At 38.7% G+C, this 25100-nt stretch overlaps 1 protein-coding gene across 3 annotated transcripts in view; it reads right to left on the reverse strand.

Annotated features, from left to right (window-relative positions):
- C5 (complement C5) overlaps positions 1-25100 on the reverse strand; it is a 143735-nt gene that overhangs the window by 67278 nt on the left and 51357 nt on the right. For 2 of the 3 annotated variants that reach the window (XM_049896901.1, XM_049896902.1), the window contains 12 exons: positions 24869-24960; positions 23290-23372; positions 19724-19814; positions 17791-17905; positions 14243-14369; positions 10664-10779; positions 8803-8988; positions 6921-7124; positions 4372-4581; positions 4106-4255; positions 1540-1669; positions 279-341 (listed from right to left, as the gene is read on the reverse strand). In XM_049896901.1, coding sequence (XP_049752858.1) covers positions 279-341; positions 1540-1669; positions 4106-4255; positions 4372-4581; positions 6921-7124; positions 8803-8988; positions 10664-10779; positions 14243-14369; positions 17791-17905; positions 19724-19814; positions 23290-23372; positions 24869-24960 — 1567 coding nt within the window. The remainder of the gene's footprint in view (positions 1-278; positions 342-1539; positions 1670-4105; positions 4256-4371; positions 4582-6920; positions 7125-8802; positions 8989-10663; positions 10780-14242; positions 14370-17790; positions 17906-19723; positions 19815-23289; positions 23373-24868; positions 24961-25100) is intronic. The other variant, XM_049896903.1, reaches the window with a different exon arrangement.

Genomic DNA, 25100 nt, shown 5'->3' on the forward strand with positions numbered 1-25100 from the left:
TTGTGAGGATGATGCAGGACCGTGCAGTGTTTCATTGTGTTGTACACAGGGTCGCTGTGAGTGCGAACTAACTTGACGGCATCTAACGACAACAACAAATGAGCTATTGCATTTGTTTGGATAAATCTTTCTGAGGGAGGTGAGCTACACATCTGTATGTATTTTTTTTTCAGCCACTGTACTTGAATTATGGGAAATTATATAATGTTCAGTTTTTCCCAGCTCCTGAATGATATGACCATAATCTTTTTTCCAATCACATGAAAGTTTTAGAGTACCTTCTTCATCTATCATCTGTTTCAGCATTCTTCTTGGCCTGAGAATCTCTTTACAAGGTTCATCTGTTTTAAAAAAAAGTAAAAACAAAGAAGAAAAAGGAAAAAAATGAGAGAAAATCTAAAAACAAACAAAAACAACCATTTACACACAATTATTTAAATAAACGGAGATTCTGTTTTGGATAAGGCCTAGTGCACCGCACATCTCATTATGACTTGTTTTCTCCACTGATGATAAAGAGTAAGGCATTTAGAGTTACCGAAGCTTTTGTTGTGTATGCTGTTTTTATTTTTTGCTCTTTATGATAACCCTGGTGGCATAGTGGTTAAATGCTATGTCTGCTAACCAAAAGTTTGGCAGTTTGAATCCACCAGGTGCTCCTCGGAAACTCTATGGGGCAATTCTACTCTGTCCTATAAGGTCACTATGAGTTGGAATGACTTGACAGCAATGGGTTATTACAAATATAAACATGAATGCCATACTACCAAATATAATTTAAAACCATAGAATGAAGATAATTAAGATGTAGTCCCTGCCCTTAAAGAGCTCACAGTGCAGTGGCTGAGACAAGACACATGAATAATTAAGTGTGAGAATGTGCAATGATACACTGTTATTTTATTACTTGTTAAAAGGAAACCCTGGTGGTGTAGTGGTTAAGTGCTACGGCTGCTAACCAAAGGGTCGGCAGTTCAAATCTGCCAGGCGCTCCTTGGAAACGCTGTGGGGCAGTTCTACTCTGTCCTATAGGCTCGCTATGAGTCGGAATCGACTCGACAGCACTGGGTTTGGTTTTGGTTTAAAGGATTAGTCTCTATGGTATCATCTCTATAAAGGAGGGAACAACTAATCCTCTATAGAGATGAGGTCCCATAGAGGAGATGATTCTCACTAGCTTCTCCAGATTAACAAAGGGGAAAGTGGTCCTGATGGGGCCACCTAAGAACTATGCTTGGTTCTGTATGGCTTAAACATAAAGTGAGTTGGAGCGAGGTAAGAGATAAAGCTGGAGAGAGCAGGGAGAAAATCATGGAAGACTTTGAGCACTACACACAAGAATTTGTACTTTATCTTGAAGGCCAGTGAAACATTTTATCCAGGGGAGTTAAAGAGTCATATGATATTCTAAGACCACTACAGAAAATACTTTGGAGGAGGGACAAAAATGAGGTCTGGGAGGCAAATTATCAGTGTAAATTTTAGTTAATTAATTTGAAAAATAAACAAAAAATGTTTTGTAAAGCCTGAATGTTTTACCATTTCCTTGGGAGTCATCTGCATTTGCGTTGGTGAGGAAGGTGAGTCCTGCCAGATGGAATACATCGGCATTGTTGTGGCCACCACCTGCTCCACAGCCCAGGTCACTCTTCTCTAACTCTTGAAATACCTGCCCAGAAAGGCAAAATGTTGAGCCTATTCAGATGTCTAAGTCATTCCTCCAAAGCATACTGCTTGTTACATAGTTATAACAAACCTGAGAAATACAAAGGCCACTCATTTATCAAATTACCAAGAACCAAATTCCCCAGTCTTCCCAACTTTATTTCTTTAGTTTTGTCCTTTTGTATAGTCATAAATAGATGCCTATTCAAAATTAAATCAAAAACTAAATCTTAAGCAAATAGCTTTGATGAGGGGATTCTTAGAAACTGACCCATACAGAGAATGCATGCTGCAATCTAATGTCAAAAAAAAAAAAAATGAATAAATGAGTGAATGCCTGAATGATTTAATAAACAAGTTAATTTTTAAATTGCTAAAAATAGTACAACCTCTTGTGATCTTTAGGGGGAGGGGTCTAGATCCTAACTGGGTGAGAACTTGTTTTGGGAGCTAGACCAGCTTTAATTTTGACCTCTGAATATTCTTTCTTCTCTGAATGCTTTTAACTTCACAATTTCATATTTTCTCTTTCTTGTTCAAATAACTTTAAGCTAGAAAATAGTACCTCAGCATAGTGGAGATAATTGGGAACTTACGGGAGCTGAATTGCTTCCAAGTTCTTTTACCCCACAGATGTTAATAAGAAAGAAAGAAAGAAAAAAAAACCAAAATAAACTCAGAGGTTTATCCAGCCTTCTTTTGTATTGCTACAATAAAACAAATGTACAAAAAATAATCCCAATGTAATTGCTATTATGGCCATATTTTTTGTTTGTTTGTTTTTATTTTGGTGTATGTAATGGACTTTTTTTTTTTATTGTGGTAAAATACATATAAAAAATTGGCCATTTTAATCATTTTAAGTGTGCAATTCAGTGACATTAATTACATTTATAATGTTGTACAAGCATCACCACTATCTATTTCTAAACTTTTCCATCATCCTAAATAGAAACTTAGTACCTTTAAGAATTAAAAAAAATTATTTATTTATTTATTTATTTTTTATAAAAAAAACCTATCGCTGTCAAGTCAATTCCGACTCATAGCAACCCCCATAAATTCAATTCCCAAAATGTGAAGATTAATCAAACCCCCACTTCCCCATTTCTCAATCATCTCTGACATAGCACTCTCTCTTTCTGCCCCTAGACACCTGGAGCTAGGTCAGAGCTCATAAGCTGAAGGGACACTGTTCTTCAGACTGTCAAATAAGCAGATGCCAGCTCCAATACTTGGGAGTCCACACAATATCCTTACTTCTGACCTGCTGGCTGCTAATTCAGGGTTTTCCCTCTACCCCTTCAGATGCCAGCTGTAAGCATCCCCTGGCTCCCTCACTTTCACCTGCTGACTCCCACTACCCCTTTGGGTTCGATAATTCATTGGGATGACTCACACAACTCACAGAAAGGAGTTCACGAGCTGAAGGAACCATATTCTGTGTCACTATATTTATGATTATAGATTTATTACAGCAAAAAGATACAAGCTAGTATCATCATAAGGAAGAGATACGTGGGTGAAATCTTGGAGGGTTTCCAACTGGGGGCTTGCATATCTCAAAAAGGATGCATCACTCTCCCTTTGCTAATCAGGAGTCTCCTAGTTCTGAACCTATACTGGTCTCAGTCATGACTAAGTCCTCATTACATGCATATACATGATAGATTAAATCATGCCTCCTGAGGTTAGTTGACACCAGGTATTGTTTGGATTAACAAAGGTATCTCAATTACTCAAGAAATTCCAAAGGTTTAGAGTTGTCCCTCAGGAAACAGAGCAGGACCACATTACTTTAGGTAAAATTAAATTCTTTATACCATGGTACCCCTTAAGCAATAATTCCTTAGCTTCTGGTGATCGCTAATTTACTTTGTTCTCTATGCATTTTTTTCTATGCCTTTGCTTATTCTAGGTATTTCATGTCAGTGAGATCATTTAGTAGCTGTCCTTTGGTGTCTGACTGATTTCACTCGGCACAATGTCTCCACAGTTTCTCCAAGTGCTTAAATCCACACTTGGAAACACAAAGCAGGATGGACCTCTGCTTTGGGGACTAACACAAGGATGGCTTACTTTCCTGAGAACCAGTGCTTTGAGGAGATTATAGAAAAGCAGGCCTAGTTTTCTCTTGGAGTCCCTGGGTGGCACAAACCATTAATGCACTCAGCTACTAACTGCAAGTTGGTGGTTTGAGTCCACCCAGAGGTGTCTTGGAAGAAACGACTACTTCTGAAAAACCAGCCACTGAAAACTCTATGGAGCATAGTCCTAGTCTGACACGTATGGAGTCACCACGAGTTGGAATCGACTAGGTGGCAACTGGAAAAGATTTTTCTTTAATTCTTCCTTCACAACCTACCCTGGGGGCCACACTTTGTAAATCACTGCGCTGAGCCATGCCATGCACCTTAACCACAGCAATGCACTACTTAACTTTTTCCATGGGCTTTTTTGTCGTTCTTCGGACTCCATATACAGCGCTGTCCACTGCTGTCAGAGCCACCCATGAATCCGACTCAGTTGCCATAGTTAGAGATACATCTTGGCCTGGAGAATATACATTTGTATTTGGAGACAGGTGAACCTAAAAGGTCATTTGAAAAAGAAAAGGTCATCTGCATAAGACAAAACTTTGTACAGATGTTTACAGCCTCTTCATTCAGGAGAAAATCAGATTGTAATTTATACTTTGTGACTTACTTGAAGCTGATTGCCACATTTTTCTTCAATATTTAACCAGACCGAATCAGACACCAATTCTGCTGTCTGCTCTCCTGTAACGATGTAATAGACCAGGAGACGAGCTGAAGGAACCATATTCTGTGTCACTGGAATATTTATACTTTGATAAGATGAATCGGGAAATTTCTCCCTTGTACCAAAGTGTACAATTTTGCCCTTGGATAAAATCTAAAAATAAACAGTGACAGCAACAGTAACTACAAAAACAAAACCTGTGCTTCATAACGGAGTTGGAAGCTGGGGCAGAAACTATGTTAAAGAAAAAGAAAATTTACACTTACGGGCCTACTATGTGACAGAAACGTTTACATATATTTAACTCTTTTAATTCTCACGATAAGCCAGTGATACAGGAACATTACTGTCATTCTGCAGATGAAGAAACTGAGGCTCAGGAACCAACTACAAGTCATAATTGGTTTTAGTTCAAATCACATAGCTAGGAAATTAGAAAGCTAAAATCTGAATGCAGATCTGTATAAGTTGTCACACTGTCATTGAAACCTCCTCTGTTTCACTGATTTAAAAAAATAGTTAAGTATACTACATCTTATTTGGGGATTAGGTTTTAAAGCCAGGGATTAGGTTCTAAATTGAATGTTTAAGGTTAAAAAGAATAAATCTCAATAAGCTGAAATGTCATCAACGATCCCTTAAATTGTCCTTAGAGAACTGGACTATTATACATGGTTTTGGTACATAGCCCATAAACTGTTCTCCTAATTCTTCATCATTAAATGTTTTTCTATGGTCCTCATTTATTTTTTTTCAACTTGTTCCTCAAAAATGTTGAAAAAGCCATCATCACCTGTTTGGCCTGGTCATTGGAATAATTCATTCCATTTCTTTGAGAATTATCAGGAAGCCCTTAACTATTCTTGCACATTTCTTTTCTAGGTTTCACCAGCAGGCTTAATTTATCTACCTCTTGAGGCCGACAGCCTCCGGGTACCACTACCAACCCCCAACTTGTAAGTAAAGTAGCACGAACCCCTCCCCTTCTAACTGGTTTCTCCAGATGTTTTTTAAGGCAATTGGCCAACTTCCTGCCCAAGATAAAAAACAAAACAAAACAAAAAGCTAGGCTAGGGTCACAGACCACCGAACCAGTTAAGACCAAATCTTGCCCGCCTGACGTGCAGAACCATCATCCCCCGTCCTGTGGGTGACCCAGGAACTTTTCTTCCGCCAGACAGAACAAAACTTTAGCGGCCCAAGATTGGCGGAAGGCTTTCAGAAGCTAAGGGTCTGAGCCTAAGATCCAGTTTGAGAGACTACCCCAAACCACTTGTGGACTGAGCAAGCGCAGACCATGGAACTGCCTTGGAAATGCCTTTTCGGGCCAGACCAATCAACGTCCTTGCTCCTTCCTGCCATTCTTGCACCTAATAAAAACTGTGTCCTCCATTGTTCAGGGAGCCATTTTTGCGATACAAGTCCCTGTGTGTTCTGTTGCTTGGCCAAACCAGTAAAGCTTCTTCTTTGGCTTTCACCCGTTTCGTGTCTTTATGGCTCTGCCGAGTGAGGCCTGAGACCTCGGTAACATCTTCTTTCATATAAGTGATGCAACAGAGACATTGCTGAGCTGTAGTATTGGAACTGGTATGATAGGATTCAACTCTTAAGAGTAGATTTGGGTCCCCTCTTTTACACTAATGAAATGCACGCATTTGAACTAGGCCTACACGTGTAATCTTTGGCCACTAAGTAGAAGCAGAGGTAATAGATTGGTGTGAGACTTGGCCAAGAGAATTTAATCAGGCTCTTTTATGTGAAGTAATCAGGCTCTATTTAGTGAAAGGAATATCAGACCAGAAGTCAGAGGTCTTCAGTTCAAATCAAAATCTTCCTCTTTTGAGCTGAGCGACCACGACAAGTGTTTTAACCTCTTTGTCTCTCAAATTCCTCACCTGTAAAATGGTTATGAAAATCATACCCTGTCTCTAAAGTTTTTGAAAAATTGATTATCAGTTAAGATGACTATGGTTTGAATTGTGCCCCACAAAATATGTATTGAAATCCTACCCCTGTATCTGTGGATGTGATCTTATTCGCAAACCGGGTTTTCTTTTTATTATGTCAATGAGGTCATACCAGCATAGGGTGGATCTAAATCTAATCACTTCTGACTTATCTAAAAACCAGAATAGACACAGACACACACACAGGGAGGACAAATGCCATGAGAAGATCATCTACAAGCCAAGGAACACCAAGGAACCAAGGAATGTTCAGGGCTACTGACAAGGAATTGATATGGCCTAGACCTTGATTTGGACTTTTAGCCTCCAGAGCTGTGAGAAGATAAACTTCTGTTCTTTAAAGCCACTCACTTGTGGTATTTATGTTACAGCAGCACTATGTAACCAACACAATGATGTTCTTGAAAGTGCTTTGAAAGCATAAATGAAAGGGATAATTCTAATGCTTCTCTAGAGGCTAAGAAAATGTTCCAGGTAGGGTAATAAAAAAAAAAAATTATATAAATCCATCATTATTGTACTTACCAAATAATTATAATGAGTTATTTTCTCAATGTACGGACTTTTGGGTGTAACAATAATACTGAGATGTTCTCCTACGAGCAAAGCTTTATAGTTTTCAGTCCAGTCAATATAAAGGTAACTTTGGCTGAGAGATGAGTATGCAATTGCTCGGTACTCTTTGCTGGCTTGATTTTCTTCTGGAAGAACTGGGTCATCAGTTTTAATCTAAAAAGAGAAAATTTCAAAAAAAATGTGGACTGTGATGTAATGCTTTTGGGAAAAAAAAAAAAAACCAAACAAACAAAAAAACCACCTTTTAAATTCGTTTCTTTGTTTTATAGATTTCTAAATTTCACCACACCTAATTTTAAAGAAAACAATGATTTCAATTTTATACAGCTATAGTATCAAGTAACTTTACAAAGACTATAGACAATAATGACAGGATTTGGGGCTATGGTGGGAAAGTCAGGTGAAATGAAGAGAGAAAATGTTCCTGGAATAAATCTTGGCACTCTTCCAGAAATGTCATGGCAAGCTGGTTAATTTCTATTACTATGGGGCAGGATGACAGCAATTGGAGGTAGGAGAGGGGAAGCGGTGGGGAGGTAGTACTAACTCTTGAGAACTGGGGATAGGAGTTGTGAATGAACATCATCACTGAGATTATCTGACCCAGTTTCATCGTGAAGTCATGGCACAGAGGAGCTTTTACAAACATGGAGTGGGGCAGAAATGATACCATGGTGGCAATAGCAGCCCTCAGAGAGCACAGGGGTTTCTGGCTCATACTCTGGAGTTAGATATGCATTGGTTTGCATCCAATGCTGCCACGTATTAACTCTGGATACTTGTTTAATTACAAGAGAGGTTAGTAGCCTCTGCCACAAACAAAAAAGATTATTTTCTCTAACTCGTGGAGGTGATTACGGGAGTATCAAATGTATTCCACGTGAAGTTCTTAGCACAACGCCAGGCACTTATTAAGTGTTCGATAGATGATAGAATATATGCATGCTGCCATTAACTTAAGGAGCCCTGGGGGCACAGTGGTTAAACACTCGGCTGCTAACCGAAAGGTCAGTGGTTCAAATCTGCAGTTGCTCTGCAGGAGAAAGATGTGGCAGTCTGCTTCTGTAAAGATTACAGCTTCAGAAACTCTATGAGGAACCCTATAGGGCAGTTTTACTCCGTCCTATAGAGTTACTGTGAGTTGGAATTGACTTAATGGCAACAGGTTTTGTCATTAACTTCCTTATATTTTATTTGGGGTTGGGAACTTAAACATTATTTGCTGGGGAAGACGTGTACTCTAAGGTACAGTGGTTCATTCAGTTAGAAAAAAGGGAGGCTTCCATATTTGAACCATTTGTCCCTGAAAAGAGACAAATAGCATGTGGGGTAGGGGGTTGAGGGGGAGAGGATACTCCTACCACTGCTTACCACTGCTACTACCTACTCTGAAGCTACTAGATTCTAATATAGTCGTATATACTCATGCCCTTTGCTGTGACTCACAGCGACCCTGTAGGACAGAGTAGAACTATCCCAAAGATTTCCAAGGCTGAAATCTTAACAGAAGCAAACTGCCACATCTTTCTCCTGTGGAGCAGCTAGTGGGTTCTAACTGTAGACCTCTCGGTTTGCAGCTGAGCACTTCAACCACCGCACCACCGGGACTTCTTATATGGTTGGGAAGACTTAATTCGAAAATTGATAGATTTATCTTCTGAAAAGATTGTTCAGTGGACTAGCAGGTTGACTCTGGTGCTCATTTTTTTGGATGCAAAATTGCAGAACTATTCACTGGACTCATGTATAAAATTTGTTCTGCACACTAGCCAAAACACACAGTCAAAAGTACACATTGTCCCAGAAAATATAACATGAGAATTCAACTCACATCAAACTCCAGCGCTGTCACACCAGATCGGAGATTAACCACAAACGAAGCTACTCCATCGTTGACATGTGTTACACTTTTCTTTGACTCCAAGTCGGAAGTTTCTTGGTTTGCATCAACTGTTTTTGCACTCAGGGTTACTGGGACCCCTCCTACCAAGTTGTCAAGTGAATCCTTAACCTGCACCTGTTTGTCAGAACAGTCCAAATCCATTTCAACAGCTCATCATTTCTCTTAAAGCATAAAAAATTCTGACATAATTTCCTGTCCCCACCCAGGTATAAATTATTTATGTTTAATTCAGTAAAGAGAGGCATGTTCTCAGCTTTAGAAAAGTTTAATTTTATTTGGTTAAATCATTCTTGAATGGATTCCCCTGCACATCAAGCAGACTTAAAACATAAATATTCTATTAAGTCTGCCCAGGAGCAAATGTGATAAGGTCTTTCAGCTATCTAACTTCTGTATTTTTCCAGTTGGTTTAGGAATGGATAAAGGAAAAAATGAGGCAATCACTTCTGGGAATGAGTCTCTCGAATACAAGAAACAATAAATGCATCTTTTTTTTTTTTCTTAACCTCCACCTCTCACTACCATGCATATGGTCACACATAATTTCCACAAAGATATAGTTTACATTATTTTATTTTTATATGATATGTTAAATATAATAAAAACATATTCTACATACTAATATATATGTATACACACATGCATATGTATATACATATATGTGTAATATTATATTTTATACATTATATATTTCTTATTTATTTATTTATATGAAGTTACGAGCCTGTCCAAAGCTTGCTTTTGATTTGGCAGATCTTTTACTCTTTAAAGCCACTGACACACAGTAAGTGAAGAGCAACAAATTTTAATTATACTAAAGTTGATTTTTAAAAACAACATATATTCAAAGAATTAAAAAAAAAAATTCTGCCCTAGCTTTCTAAATTAAAGACAGGAAGCAAATATTTTCATTTAATAAATATAACTAAAAATTAAATGAATTTTTCAACTCCATATTATCAGCATTTTGACAAGGCAAAGTGGAGGAAGTAGAGAAAAATTAAAAAGGAAGAAAGAAGCAAAAAAGAGAAGAGAGAGTGAGGGACAGAGAGTTTAAATAAAAAGGACAGAGAGCAATACAGAGAGACAAAAGACCAGAAAAGTTGTGCACAAAGAGAATATGCAGACGGGTAAAAAACACAGATGTGCATACTCAAAAACACAGGAAGAAAAACAATGGTGAGAGAAAGGGGTCTATTTTCAAGAATAATATCTCCATCTAAGGCTTTTTAAGAACTTGCCACCAAAACCAAAAGCCAAACCCATTGCTGTTGAGTTGATTCTGACTCATAGTGATCCTATAGGTCAGAGTAGAACTGCCCCATACGTTACGGAAGCAGACTGCCACATCTTTCTCCTGCAGAGAGGCTGGTGGGTTCAAACCACTGACTTTTCAGTTAGTAGCAGAGCACTTAGCCACTGCACTACCAGAGCTCCTGAACTTGCCACCAAATAATTTTAAATCCTAGTATTTTTCAAACTATAAACTTTTGGGGTTCTATTTATATGTAATTAATGCAATGCTTACTTAGGGAATGCCTAACCCAAGGCTGTCTTTCTAAATAATGGCACTTGCCCTGAGGGTTGGAATCACCCCCAAGGCTGAAGCTGACCTGCGGTTTTCCTACCCCTGATTGATCCTATCCACAGGAGGAGTAGGTTTTACAGAGTGAGTTCCTTCACTGATTTCCCTCCCCAGCACCCTTCCTCTGTTTGCCACCCCCATGGTTTCCATTAACAGAAATAGATAATCATATTCAATGCAGTTTTTTTTTTCTTTCTCATCTACCTTGATGGAATATGGAATCCCAGGCTTCAAGAAAAGAGAAGTAGCAACCAAATTTAGTTTGTAGGGAGAGAGAATATATTTGATGCCAGGAATTTCTGCCTCTTCAGAAAATCCACCTAGGCAAATGACAAGCACAATGTTGACATATTTTAGGAGTACAATGATCTGTATGGGTTTCTGTGTTGTTTCTCTGTCTCCACACACTTACTCATTCACTCACTCCATTCCTTCGTTTCTTCACTCATGCATTTACCAATAGTAAGCAGACATGGTTCTTGGTTCTCAGAGGGGCCATGCAGAGAAGAGTTGTGGCTTCAGGAGGTTAAAGCCTTATGTACAAGGCTTGTATGTAGAGATGTCCCTTGAGGAAGTGGAGCTACAGGACTGAACTGAGGAGGAATTTGAGGAAGGGACACCACTTTTGTCAGTGGCCTGAGTTTCAGTTGAATATGTACAAAGGATTGAGGAGAGAAGAAAAGGGAAGGCCAGAGACTGAGTCTTATAGGGGGTTCACTGTTAAAGTACAGGGATAGTGACAGAAACAGGGAAGACAGAAAAAGAAAGCTTGAGGCAGGGAGAACCATTAGGGTCCACTGGCAAGAGCATATAATATTACCCTCCAGTTAAAAATTAAGCTCACATTATTAAGAGTAACATTCAAAGCTCTAGTATCCTCAAACTCCTTTCCAGTATTAGATCTCTAGTAGCTCCCTATACATATCCTATGCTTCAGCCTAACTGGATAAGCTGCTATTCTCAAAGATCAAGGCCCACTTTCCAGTCTTGATGTACTTCCTTTATGGAAGTTGCCCTAGGTCATTCTGTCTACTGTCCCTGTGTCAAAACCCTATTTAACCTTCAAGACAAGCTCTCTCTTCTTTATGACACCTTTCTTGGTTGCTCAACAATTATCTGGGCGCTCTCCTTCTTCTGAAGATTAACAGCATTAACCTCTTTGCTTAGAACACTATGGACTTCTTTCTTATAAGAGTTCCTTGTTTACTTGTCTTATACCTGATGTTAGTTTGTAAGCTACTTGAGCACTGCGGCCACACATCACCCACATCTGTAGGTTTGCATGTTCGGCAACATTTTTTTGCATACCATATAAATAAAGGCAGATATATTAAAATAATATCAAAAGCAACAGCTAGGGCAAGGAGAATAAAGTAACCATCATTCTCCAACATTTATAGAGCATCTGGTATAAACAAGGTGCTCAATAACTACATAAAACCAAACCAAACCTGTTGCTGTTGAGTCGATTCTGACTCATAGAGACCCTATAGGGCAGAGTGGAACTGCCCCATAGGGGTTTCCAAGGAGTGTCTGGTAGATTTGAACTGCTGACCCTTCGGTTAGCAGCAGTAACTCTTAACCACTATGACACCAGTGTTTCCCAATAACTGCATAATTACTTCAGTTCTCCATTCTGCTTCCCTAGAAGCACAAAATTAAAAAAGTGGAAGGGACCATCTGGTCTGTTATTTTCCAATTAAAAACAAAACAAAACCAGAGTTCAGTGTGGTTAAATTACTTGCTGAAGGTTAGTTGGGGTTCAGTATAAACCTGAAAATATAGAGAACCTCAGTAATCAAGGCGTGCCGGAAGTAAGACAACTTGACTCAGCTAGGAATTTCTTTTTTAGGAGTAATAATTAGTAACTATTGAAAACCATTGAAGTGGGGCTGAGTGCTGTGGTGAAATGAGTTCCTTTACGTAGCCTTTTGCTTTGGTTCTTTGGAAAAACTGCTTGAGAGATTTTTCCCCTAAACTCTGAGGAGTTACCTTTGCCCTAGTTTTCTAGTCCAGAGGGTTTGTTACTTCTGTCCAGGTTGATGGACATTTCCAGGGTAAGCATAAAAAACTTGATGGTTTGATACTTTTCGTCTGGCCCTGGGCTGCAGCCTGATCTTGTGATTAGTACACACATTGCAGGGATTGGTCTGTATACAATGCAAATGAAGTGGCTATGGTCCACTGAGGGGATTGGTCACCTAGTGGCCCTGCTGGGAGGGCCATGCCTTGAAATTGACAAGGAGTTTGCTTATATAAGCAGCCAAACCCAAAGCGGTTTAAGAAAGGAGAAAAGCAAGAAAGTCAAGAAGAGAGAAGTAGAGAGAGAGGGGGATGGAACTTCCTAAAAGAGCTATAACACAGGTCAAGGATTATAACACTGACAACAGCAAGAGGCCTGGAAGAGGCCCTATGGCAGAGTTGCTGGTGATGACAGAAACCTGTGCTAGGAATGCAGCTAAGAGAGCTGAACAAAGCTACTACACTGGCTATGAGCTGGGTCAGTTAGTAGTAGAGAGGCTGATGGCAGAGAGGCCTGGACAGCTTAGAGGGGGCATGCATGGCCAAGGGGAGGCCTTTCCTGAGGGAGCCTGGAGGACGCCTGTCCTGAGTGGGCCTGAGATAAGGTTTGTCCTGGGGCAGCTGAGAGGAGGCCTGCATGGCTGAGAGGGGGCATGCATGGCAGAGAGAAGGACTTCCTTGCTTGCATGGCCAAGAGGAGCTGAGAGAGCTGTCCTGCAACTGAAGGAGGGAGGGATGTGCTCTCCACTTCAGGGGAGCCTTCTAGACTTTGCCTACATGTTTCCTGATCCTGATCCCGAGTTGTACCTTGTTACTTCCTTAATAAACCACTTAACTCTAAGTACAGTTCATGAGTTCTGTGTGACCATTGCTATGAATTTTTGAACCCAGCAGAAAAGTAGAGAGTGCCGTAGGGGGGACAGCTGGTGTCAGAATTGTGATAAAAAGGTCGGGGAGTGGAGGTATGTCTGACCTCCACCTCATGGGAACCAGCTTTATGCTGATCCTGGTTCTTATCCCTAAGGAATCTAGATAAATTCTGATGCTCCTAGATTATAAGTACACTAGATAAAATGTTAAGGATGTTAAGAGTAATAGGTGGTCCATTGTAGTGAAGAAGGAAGAGAAAGGAGGAATAAGAGGTGGTGGAGGAAAAGTAGAAGAATAAGAAGATGAACTGACAATTATGTAACACTGTGAGAGATACTGTTTCAAAAATTTTACATATATTTACTCTTTGATCCTTACTACAACCTTATGAGGTATAGACTATTATTATATCCATTTTACCAATGTACTATTATTATCTCTAATTTTAGAGAGAATCCCTGAATTCTATAGGGTTTAGGAGACATTTAGTTCAACTATATCATTGTACAGATAAGAAGAATTAAACAATGATAATAATACTTTTCATTTGTACATTATTTTATCAAACATCTTTTACATACATTATAAACAAACCTACATTTTAATTTTAATTCTCACCAGGTGAGAACACTGGGGTGCCAGATGTTCAAGCCAGTTAACCTGCACAACCACTTGGGATATCAACTGGGCAGCTAGTATGCCTGTATTTGCTGTTGAGGTAATAGGGACCTAATGGCTTGCCAACAACTAGAGAGCGGCAGAGATCTACTTGTATCCCAGTTTTTAATAATATAAAAAAGTAAAATTTAACTAGGAACCATAGACATTATTTTTACCGTTATTATGCTATCTAAATATTTCCTGAGAGAAAGTTAAAAGAAAGAAACTTACCTGTAGACTCTATGACTGTTGCAGCAATATAAAGGTACCTGTCATTTAAATCTTCTAGACTGTTATATGACAGTTCTTTAATTGCTGTTTCAGTGTTAAATGTGACTTGAGCAACTCCATTTATCAACTTTTTAAAAGGGGAAAAATTGAAGAGTTATTTCAGAGAAGAACTTACAAAGAAAAATTTTTTAAAAATTTGCTCTTACTAGCCTTTAAGTTGAAGGCAAATGTCAGAGGAATAGTTTAACTCCATCAATAAAGTGGATAGCTGAGTACACAACTAAGCCCAGAATGTTATTTTCTAATTCATTTTTACAGAATTATAGAGACCTAAGAGTATTGGACATCATATGGTTCAACATTTTCTTTTATGATAAGAAAACATAGGCTCTGTGGCTTATCCAATCTTTCCCAGCAGGTTAGGGGCTGGTGAGACTAAAACTAAAACCCCTTAAACCCTCACTCTCTCTTCCTTTATTAATTCAAAATGTATCTGACATAGGCTACCATCAGAAGCGGTGTTTCTCACATTTGAGTAATGTGCAAATAGGCCCTGTTTGCAGGGGAAACAGGTATTTCCTGGATTTTAGAAAACACATTTTGTGGGTCCTAAGGGTCTTTCTGAGAAATTGCGACTTAAGAAACTATAAGATTATGCTATAAGAAATCTTTAAATTATGAATTATTACCACAAAAGGGTTTTATCTTTATAATAGATTACCTACTTACTTATCATTAAAATTAAAATGTAGACATTAAACTACTTATGGAACTTCAAATATTTATGGAACTCATGAGCCCCTAAGAATATTCCCATAATGGCAATCTGAAAAACACCGTTAAAGACAATAGAGATTTCTACCCTAATAATGAATACAGTCTCATTATATAATACCAATAATTCTTGGCAAGTTGGAGGATATAGTAATGGTTCAAGATTTAGAGTCAATACTCGTTCCTTGTTTAGTTTCTAAAACTTGTCTGCTTCCATTTGAAAGGCAAGGTTATAACCTTTAAGAATCCTGAAAGAAACTTATTCTTAAAAGAGGGAAATCAAATGGTACTTCTGACTTTAAGAGATTCCGGCTGTCAGTGTGAAGGGTACCACAACCACCACCAGTGTTGGGATGACAGGAGCACTGGCCAGACAACCTAACCAGTTGCTGTTGAATTGACTCTGACTCATGCCAACCCCATGTGTGTCAGAGAACTGTGTTCCATAGGGTTTTCGATGGTTGATTTTTCAGAAGTAGATTGCCAGGCCTTTCTTCTGAGGCACCTGTGGGTGGACTTAAACCTCCCTCCGGCCTTTCAGTGAGCAGCCAAACACATTAATTGTTTACACCACTCAGGGACTCCAGTGTGAACGATATGTGAGGAAAAGAATGCATACATCTTTCCTTTCAATAAACGAGATAATTACTTCAATTCTCCAATTCCCTTTCACAGAATCATAAAACTAAAGAGCTGGAAAGGACCCTAGAGATCATCTACGTAGTCTAACACATTCGCGTTTTACTGTGACAAATGTGAGTTTGGTGAGGTTAAATGATTTGTCCAGGGTCTCAGAGTTATAAGTAAGTTCCTGTCTCCAAGGAATTAAAAATCTAGTTAGGGGTTCAAGATAAAATACCTGAAGAAATTAGTCATATAAGGCAGACCAGAGGTAAATTACCCTGGGGATGATTGAGACAGGCTTGAGGCTGACTATATGTATGAGTCCCAATTCTTTTTTGTACTAACTGATAAAGATAACTTCTTCTAATCCCTGAGTCATCATCCATCTTTCTAGGTCTCTCAGATGGGTTTTTGTAATATTTAGTTTGTACTTCACTGGTTACAAATTCAAACACTAATTTAAAAACATACAATGGGGGATGGAGCTAAATCATATAATATTAGCAAATTCAGTAAAATAGATTTTGCCTTATTTTTCTTCTAAAATCGATTGACTTGAATGCTTTAAACTTAAGCATCTAGCAAGGGATCTTGCATTAAAAAAAAAGGCATTTGATTATATCCTGAATAAATAAAACTGTCTTTTGGAAGCAAAGGTTAAATAATTTATGATGCAAACTACATGAATATGCAACAGAGAGCAAAATGACATGAACCATGTCATCTATGGCATAATGTAAATAACAATGAACAAGGAAAAAGGGGACAAGGGCTCTAATTGCGGTCCCAGCAGTCACTAGCCCTTAACCATGGACAGGTAACTTCTCCATGTGTCATCCATTCATTCACAAATATTTATAAAGCACCTACTATTTTCCAAAAATCATGCTGGCTCTGGGCAGGTAAAGGGAGTAATTCAGACCCATGAAGAATTTAGTGTAAAGAATGATAGATGAGGAAATAAACCATTATAATAAAGCAGTGTTTCTCAATCTCAGCATTATTGACATTTTGGACTGGATAATTCTTTGTTATGGGGGACTGTTCTGTGCATTGTGGGATTTTTAGCAGCATCCTGGTCTCTACTCACAAGATGTCAGTAGCACCCCTCTCCCCCAGTTGTGACCACCACAAATGTCTCTGGACTTTGCTGAATATGCTCTGGGAGGGGGAATAGCCCACTGGTTGAGAACCACTGCAATAAAGTACGAAAAAAAAAAACGCTCTAATAAAGAGGTTCAGGATCTATGCAATACATTGCAGGAGCAGCTAACCTAGAAAAGGCTTCCCAGAGAAACAGTGTCAACACTGAGGCTTAAAGAATGAGAAAGAATTAGCCAGGCAAATCAGGGGTAGGAGAAGGCAAAGGAAAAGCAGTTCCCCGAACAGAAGGAACATTGTTCCAAAGACTTGGAGGCAAGAGAGGTTATGGTAAGTTTGGGAAACTGGAATGACTAGTGCAGGGGGAGAGAAGGAGAGTGGCACAAGATAGGCTGATGAGGGAATCTGGTGCCCAGGGAAGTGGACTTTATCCTAAGGACAATGGGAAGCCAATGGAGAATTATAAGATTCAACTTCCACATCTGTACAAAATGAAGAATTGGACCAGATGATTCAGAAGTAACTTTCTATTATGGGTTGATTTGTGACTTTCAAAAAGATAAGTCCAAGTCCTAATCCCCTGTGTTTGTGAACATGACCTTATTTGGAAATAGAGTCTCTGCAGATGTAATTAGTTAACTTGAGGTCATAACGGAGTAGAGTGAGCCCTGATCCAACAGGACAAGTGTTCTTATAAAAAGAGAAGAAGAAACTCAGACAGATACACAGCTAAGAACTCCATGTGACAGTGGAGGCAGAGACTGAAGTTATGCTGTCACAAGTCAAGCGATGCCTGGAAACCAGATGCTGGAAGAAATAAGGAAAGATCTTCCTTAGAGGTTTCAGAGAGAGCATGGCCCTGCCGATTCCCTGAATTAGAACTTCTAACCTCCAGAACAGTGAGAGAAAACGTTTCTGTTGTTTTAAGTCACCCAGTTTATGGTACTTGGTTAAGGAAGCCCTAGGAAACTAACACACTTTCCATCTCTTAGCAATCATGATGAAAACATACCTCCTTAGGTAGGAGTGAATGTGTCTTAACGTCTTACCATTGTGCTTTGCATTGCTTTTAGCATCATTTCCTTTCGATTATCTTTTAAGTCATCTCTTATTCCAAAAGCAATATAAACTTCAGCCTCAGTGACTATTTTATTATAAAAATACCTGTCAAGCAAGAATACCACAAAATTGTTTTGCTAACACAGCTACAATAATAAGATTCAGATAAAATGTAACAATTTGAAATTATATAAAGTACTGGATAGTCTTTAAAGTGTCTTTCATGCACTATTTCATTTCCACCTCAGAAGGCTGTAATAAGGCTAGAGGACCAATTTTTACTACTATATGCTAATGAAAAATTGCTCTCGGGGAGATCAAAAGACTCAGGTCCAGGTGCCTTTCCTACAAGCCACAGTACTGCTTTGATGATTTTGATATCAGTGGGGACCTGCTCCCCTATTTTCTTTTATGTCTTTAAAAGAAGCTTATTCAATTTCGTTGTTACATGAGATAAGTTTTTTTTTTTTTTTAATTCTAACTGCATACTTCCTTTTTAGCTTATAATAAAAGCATGAATAAAGGAAACTTTCTGTATAGGAAACAATACCAGAAGAGTAAACTTTCCTTATTCATATTTGGACAAGTAAAGGAAATGTCTCCATCAAAAGCTGTCAGTGTCTATAACTCTCTGTCAATTGAGCCTTTTATGCTGGTCTAGACTGACACTCTATTTTCAGAAGAAATAATAATAACAGAGGCAGTATAGGGTAGCATTTGAGGGCATGGATTCTGGAATCAGACTGGCTGTGCTACTTACTAGTTGTGTGATCTTGGGAAAATTCCTTAACATTTATGTACCGCAGTTTTTTTCATTTGTATTATGGGGATAATAACAGTATCTATCTCACAGAGTTGTTGTAAAGAATAAATGAGCAAATATACGCAAAATGCTTAGAAAAGTACCCAACACATATAGCTATATAATTTGGTGTTGTTATTAATAACTAACTTACCTTGGTGGAGTAGTGGTTAAGTGCTACGCCTGCTAACTAAAAGGTCAGCAGTTCAAATCCACCAGGCATCCCTTAGAAACCCTATGGGGCAGTTCTACTCTGTCCTGTAGGGTCACTACAAGTTGGAATCGACTCGACCGCAATAGGTTTGGTATTGCCATTTTTAAATGATCAAAGCTATTGTGGTGGATTGCTTCTGAAACTAAAGCCAATTCAGCTCTCCTTGTATCTGCACCCTTCACAGTTTCTTGCAAACAGTGGGTGCTGTGGAAGGGGAGAGAGTGTGTTTCCTCTGGGCTGACCTTGTGATTTGTTTTGACCAAAAGAATGTGGTGGAAGTGATGGTGTGCCAGTTTCAAGCTTAGTCATCAAGAGGACTTTCACACTTTCACTTTCTCTGTCTTTCTGAGCCCTGCTGCCTGCTGGATGATGAGAGACACACGCCCCAGTTATCCTTAGCCCCAGCTGACTGCCAGCCAAAGCCAGAAATGTGAGGGAGACCATCCTAGACCAGCCAGCTCCAGCTGACCTGCCAATAACTACAGATGCATGAGTGAGCCCAGTTGATGTCAGCCTGGCCCAGATCAGCAGAACTTCGAGGCTGACTTATGCATGTGATTTTAAGGCATTGGGTCTAAGGTAATTAGTTATGCAGCATTAGCTCACTGATATAACCGTTTAAAAAAATGGCTAGTAAGGCTTTCTGACTCAGTCTCAGCATCCTAAGTTATGATGATTCCTAGTCATACACACTGAGCTTAAATATTTAGGATTTTTCACTGGTGAATAACCAACAGCTAAAATCAGAATCAGCAAATAAACTATAGGCATGATGTAATCTCAGTCAGTCAGTCCCAAAGTCAAGGCAGACATTGCTAATAAATCCAGATCTTACTTTGGGCAGCTATCATCAACCAGAGTTGACACTAAATTTAGCAACATAATCTGAAAACAATAACTTTCTTACCTGGCTTTTATAGTAATTTCAAAATTCTTAAAGTTCTTATAGCCAATGAAATTATTTTCTGGTTCTATTAAGACAGAAAAATGTGGCAACACTGAAAATGAAAACAAAGAGACACTATTACTATTAAGTCAGAGCAGCTTTTAGAGCACAGGAACCAACTATACTTTCTGGTATAGTTGGACAAACTGTTAACTTCAACACAATATTGTCCTTATCATCATCATCAACAACAGCAATAATAGTATCTCTGGGAAGCCTTCCCACTTCACCAATCAGAAGCCAATAAAGCATCTGTGTACCAGTTACACTTTGCTAACACTTTGATTGCAGCATTTATTATCAGCAGTTATAGGCAGTTGGTTATTTCCTCTACTACAGTATAGCCCATACTCCTTGAAAACACACAAACAACAACAAAAAACTGCTCTTTATTTGTCTTTGTATATCTCCCTCTTACCCTTCTCATAAGTCTTAAACAGAGTATATGCTCAACAAATGTCTATTGAATTAAATTGAAAGTAGAAATGAAAAATTCTGGCTTATTTAGCATTTTCTTTTTTTGTCTAATAGATAAAATCTCTTCAGTGCCAGAAATGTCATCATAAAACTCTGACTTTAATAAAGAAGAGAGAGCTTACAGTTGCCCATAAGAAAAAAACCTTTACACAAAGTTGAAAGTTACTTCAAAAAGGAAGTTGTCAATTTTTATCTATCTCTTTGGTATATTGAGAGCCCAAAGGAAATTAATCTGTCTAAGTGACACTGTCATCTCTTTATATTCAGTGTGCCAGGACTTATAGATTGTAATTCTATTAATCTGCATAACGTTTAATAGACAACTGGGTGACTGAATGAACCTGATACTGTGACCAAGCAAAGACTGACACTTAAGAGTGAGAGAGTTGTCTTCAGATGTGCCTCATGTGACCTAGATGGAGAAGGCTGGAAGTAAAAGAGCAATGCAATTTACGAATCTGTCATCCAAGATCAGGGCAGCTGTGTTCTCTCCAGGATATAGGATGCAGGGAAATATTGCATCCTATTATTAAATAAAGGAGCCGTGGTGTCACAATGGTTAAGTGCTCAGCTGTTAGCAGTTCAAACCTACCAGCTGCTCCGTGGAAGAAAAGACCTGGCGATCTGCTCCAGTACAAATTTCAGCCTAGGAAACCCTATGGGGCAGTCCTACTCTGTCCTATAGGATCAGTATGAGTTGAAATCGACTCGATGGCACAAGAAAACAATACACAACAATGCCAACAACAACATCATCAAATACCGACCTGCCACATGGCAGGCACTCTCCTAGCAACATGAACAAGAGAGACACAGCCCCTGTCCTTGATGAGTTCACAGACAAGCAGGTAAGAGAGGCATAAATAAATAATCACACAAATAATCACCTAAGCTCTAGTTGTGAAAACAGATATGAAGAAGTATAAGAGCTCCTATCCAGGAAAGGGAATTCAGGGAAAATTTCCCTGAAGAAATGTTTTTTAACCCTTTGGCGACCCAATTATTTTCTGCTTTGAATTTTTTGTTGATATCATGTGTCTTCATTAATGGAAGCATGCTGAATCATTGAGTGTGTCTGAATTTTTGGTAGGTAGTATGGATTTTTTTTCTTGCTTCTTTCCACAAGCCTACACTAAGTGTTTAGTGGTACATATGAAGTACGACTAATTATACCCCAGAGTGCCCACCAGGGTCTACTGGTACATACATGTAACAAATAAAAATTTTCAAAGTTTCTATTTTTCCTACCAAAAATTCAGACACTTCATACAATACCTTGTAAAAACAGTAATTTGCAGCACACACCCGTTTCTTTGATTTCAAACAGTCATAAAGCCCCCTGCCTCGTAGCCGCTTGCACTGTCAATGGTAGAGTAGCTTCCCAATAAACTCAGGAGGCTGAAAAAGTTCGTGATCACTATATGTACCATAAGGAACAAAATTAAACCAAGAATTGAAACATAAGTAGGAGTTGGCTACACAATGAGGGAGAGGAAAAGTGTTCCAGGCGGATGGAATACCATGTGCAAAGCCACTGATGCTGGAGGACAGTGAGATAGCAAACCAAAAGTCTGTTGTTGTCGAGTCAATTCTGATTGCTAGTGACCCTACAGAACAGAGGGGAACTGCCCCGTAGCACTTCCAAGGAGTGCCTGGTGGGTTTGAACTATTGATCTTTTGGTTAGCAACCATAGCTCTTAACCATTATACCACCAGAATTTCCCAGTAAAATAGAGAACGGAATAAAAGGAGGCTGAGGAGGTAGTTAGCTCAAAATGAGGATTTTAGTTTTCATTATAAAAGGAGTAGAGAGTGACTGGGGAATTTTCAATAGAGAAATAACAATCAAATTTTCATTTCAAGATTATTTTGGCTAATTGCAAGCAATAAAGACATCAGTTAGGAGGCTTTTGCAGTACTCTAGGTGGGAGCCTGGTGATGACCAGGATGAGGGCAGCTGCAGACAATAAGAGGTAAATGAATTCTAAAAAAAAAAAAAAATAAAATATGTACAAATACTTGGAGGAAGGAAGATAGGTTAGGATCATACACTATGGAGATACACTATGGAGAGCCTATGATCTGTAAGGTTGAGTTTCATTATAACAAATTTGTTATGTCACTGTTTTTCTTGCTAATTGTTGAAATTTGTGTTTCTTCTCCATATCATCATGAGTCTGCTGACGGCATTTAAAAAAATGGCTTCAAATAGAAGAAAGTTCAATTTGTTAACAGAGCACACAAATACTCTATTAAACTACTATAACAAATGGAAGATTAAGCTATTCATGTGTTAATTATTAGTCCTTGGGTGCTGCAAACAGTTAACATGCTCTGCTGCAAACCTAAAGGTTGGAAGTTGAAATCCACCCAGAGGCCCCTCAGAAGAAAGGCCTGGTGATCTACTTCTGAAAAATCAGCCATTGAAAACCCTATGGAGCACAGTTCTATTCAGACACACATGGGGTCACTATGAGTCAGCATCAGTTGGATGGCAACTGGGTTTTTTATGTTAATTACTAGTCCGTTGAATATGATCGATTTCAAACTAAGAACATATTAAATTTCCAAAGAAATACATTAGAGATTTGTGATCCAGAAGGAAGATAGTGTTGGACTAGAAGTAAAGAAACCTGATGCTGTCCTTGTTTTGTCATGAATTGATTGTAAGTCTTGACTAAATCCTTTATCAATTTTACTGGGTTACACTTACCACATCTCTGATTGTTTAAAACTCTCCTAAAATCACAGTTCTGGAAAGAACCTTAACTTATCAAGCTCCTCATGGGACTAGGTACTTTCAGCTCTATGACAAAGAACGCAAGTCCAGAGACAATGATTGCTTGCTCAAAGTTAACATGGAAATGTGGGAACTAGAACCTAGGCATTCCAACAACTATCACCCACCCACGCCAACCAGTACTTCTAACCATACCAGCAGGCTGGCTCATTGTCATCTAGGAATGATTTTGTGTTAAGTACATTAACAAAAATAATTATTGCAAAAACATTAACATTTTAAAGGAAAACTCTTAATTGTCAGAAATTACCATATTCTTTAATTTCAAAATATGCAGTTCCAGTTGTTGAAAAATCCTCTTTATATTTAGCTCGAATTGTCCACACACCATATCTGAGGAAGAAAGAGAAGAAGCCAGTTTTATAGAGAGCAAGGTGAAGTACATCCTAAGCAGAGGGGACAACATGTGCAAAGGTGATTAGGTGGGGACATACTTGTCACAGTAGGCTGAAACATAATCTGACAAGGAGCAATGGAAATGCTTCTGTACTATAGAAAACCAGAAAATCAAACACATTGCCATGGAGTTGATTCTGACTCATAGTGACCCTATAGGACAGAGTAGAACTGCCCCATAAAGTTTCCAAGGAGTGCCTGATGGATTCGAAATACCGACCTTTTGGTTAGCAGCCAAATGCTTAACTACTGCACCTCTAGGGCCAGGTAAAACTGCCCCATAGCAGCCATGGCACTTAACCACTACGCCACCAGGGTTTCTCCGAACTACAGAGCATATAGTATTTTCAAGAAATTGTGCAATTTTAAGATGATCCAAATTATTCTAACTACCCAATTCATCCAAATTTCTAGAAAATTTTCAGTATAGTGAATTAACTGCAAACACTCCTCTAGAAGACAGGGCAAATATAACCATAAAATGATTTTTTTTACAGTCATATTGTAGCCATTTAGAGATGCATTTGTCTTGTCTGTCTGCTCTAAATTCTCTGAAGGCAGGGACGGTGGATTCCCCTCTTCTATTTTGCATCGCTTACTCCCATATCAGGAATATGTTCATTAAATAGTTATTACATTGAGTTCTGTTTAAGCACATTCTCAAATAATTTACCATGAGGCCAAAAGGAAGAGATGGCTTCAAGAACACCCTCCCTCTTGATTCTACCTTCTGGCAGTCTATGTAGATGCTGATTAGAAAGGATCAATATTTTATAACACTCGGAGTGAGGGAAGGGACCACAACAGTCTTTTGGACTAAAAGTTCATTAGATTCCTGGAGGGGTGAGGTGTTGATGATTTTACTGATGCAGACCTCAATTTCTCTTAATGATCTGACCAAGACTAGAAGGACCCCAGAGGTCATGGTCCCCAGACCTTCTGTTAGCCCAAGACAGGAACCATTCCCAAAGCCAAATCTTCAGACAGGTATTGGACTGGACTAAAAAACTATAGTACAGAAAATGATACTGGTGAGGAGTGAGCTTCTTGGATCAAGTAGATACATGAGACTATGTGGGCAGCTCCTGTCTGGAGGGGAGATGAGATGGCAGAGGGGGACAGGAGCTGGCTGAATGGACACAGAAATACAGGGTGGAGAGAAGGAGTGTGCTGTCTCCATAGGGGGAGAGCAACTAGGAGTATATAGCAAGATGTATACAAATTTTTGTATGAGAGACTGACTTGATTTGTAAACTTTCACTTAAAGCACAATAAAAATTAAAAAAAAAAGGATTTTGCATATTCATATTTCTCTCACAAAGACACCATTTGTTAACAGTAGGTGGCTCATTCTGACTGGTTATCTGTTGCACAACTAAAAGCTCCAGATGTGCTTTTCAGAGAAAACCTTATCAACAAATACTTTAAAATACTTAGGATTAGATGGAATCTTGAAGTCAGGAAAAGAGATAATTCCAGTATAATCATTTTCTTCTACCAGGTCAACTTCTGATCCTTCGGGATCCTTTAAATAAGCACAGAAATTGTTTTTTTTTTTTTTTAAACATTTTCACTGATTTGATTTTTTTTTTTCTACAGAAACATTTACCAACAAATACCCACTCTTCAAATTAGACATGAAGGAGGAAGATTATTTAAGTGTTG

The sequence above is a fragment of the Elephas maximus genome, chromosome 9, assembly GCF_024166365.1.
Source record: "Elephas maximus indicus isolate mEleMax1 chromosome 9, mEleMax1 primary haplotype, whole genome shotgun sequence".
Taxonomy (NCBI): domain Eukaryota; kingdom Metazoa; phylum Chordata; class Mammalia; order Proboscidea; family Elephantidae; genus Elephas; species Elephas maximus.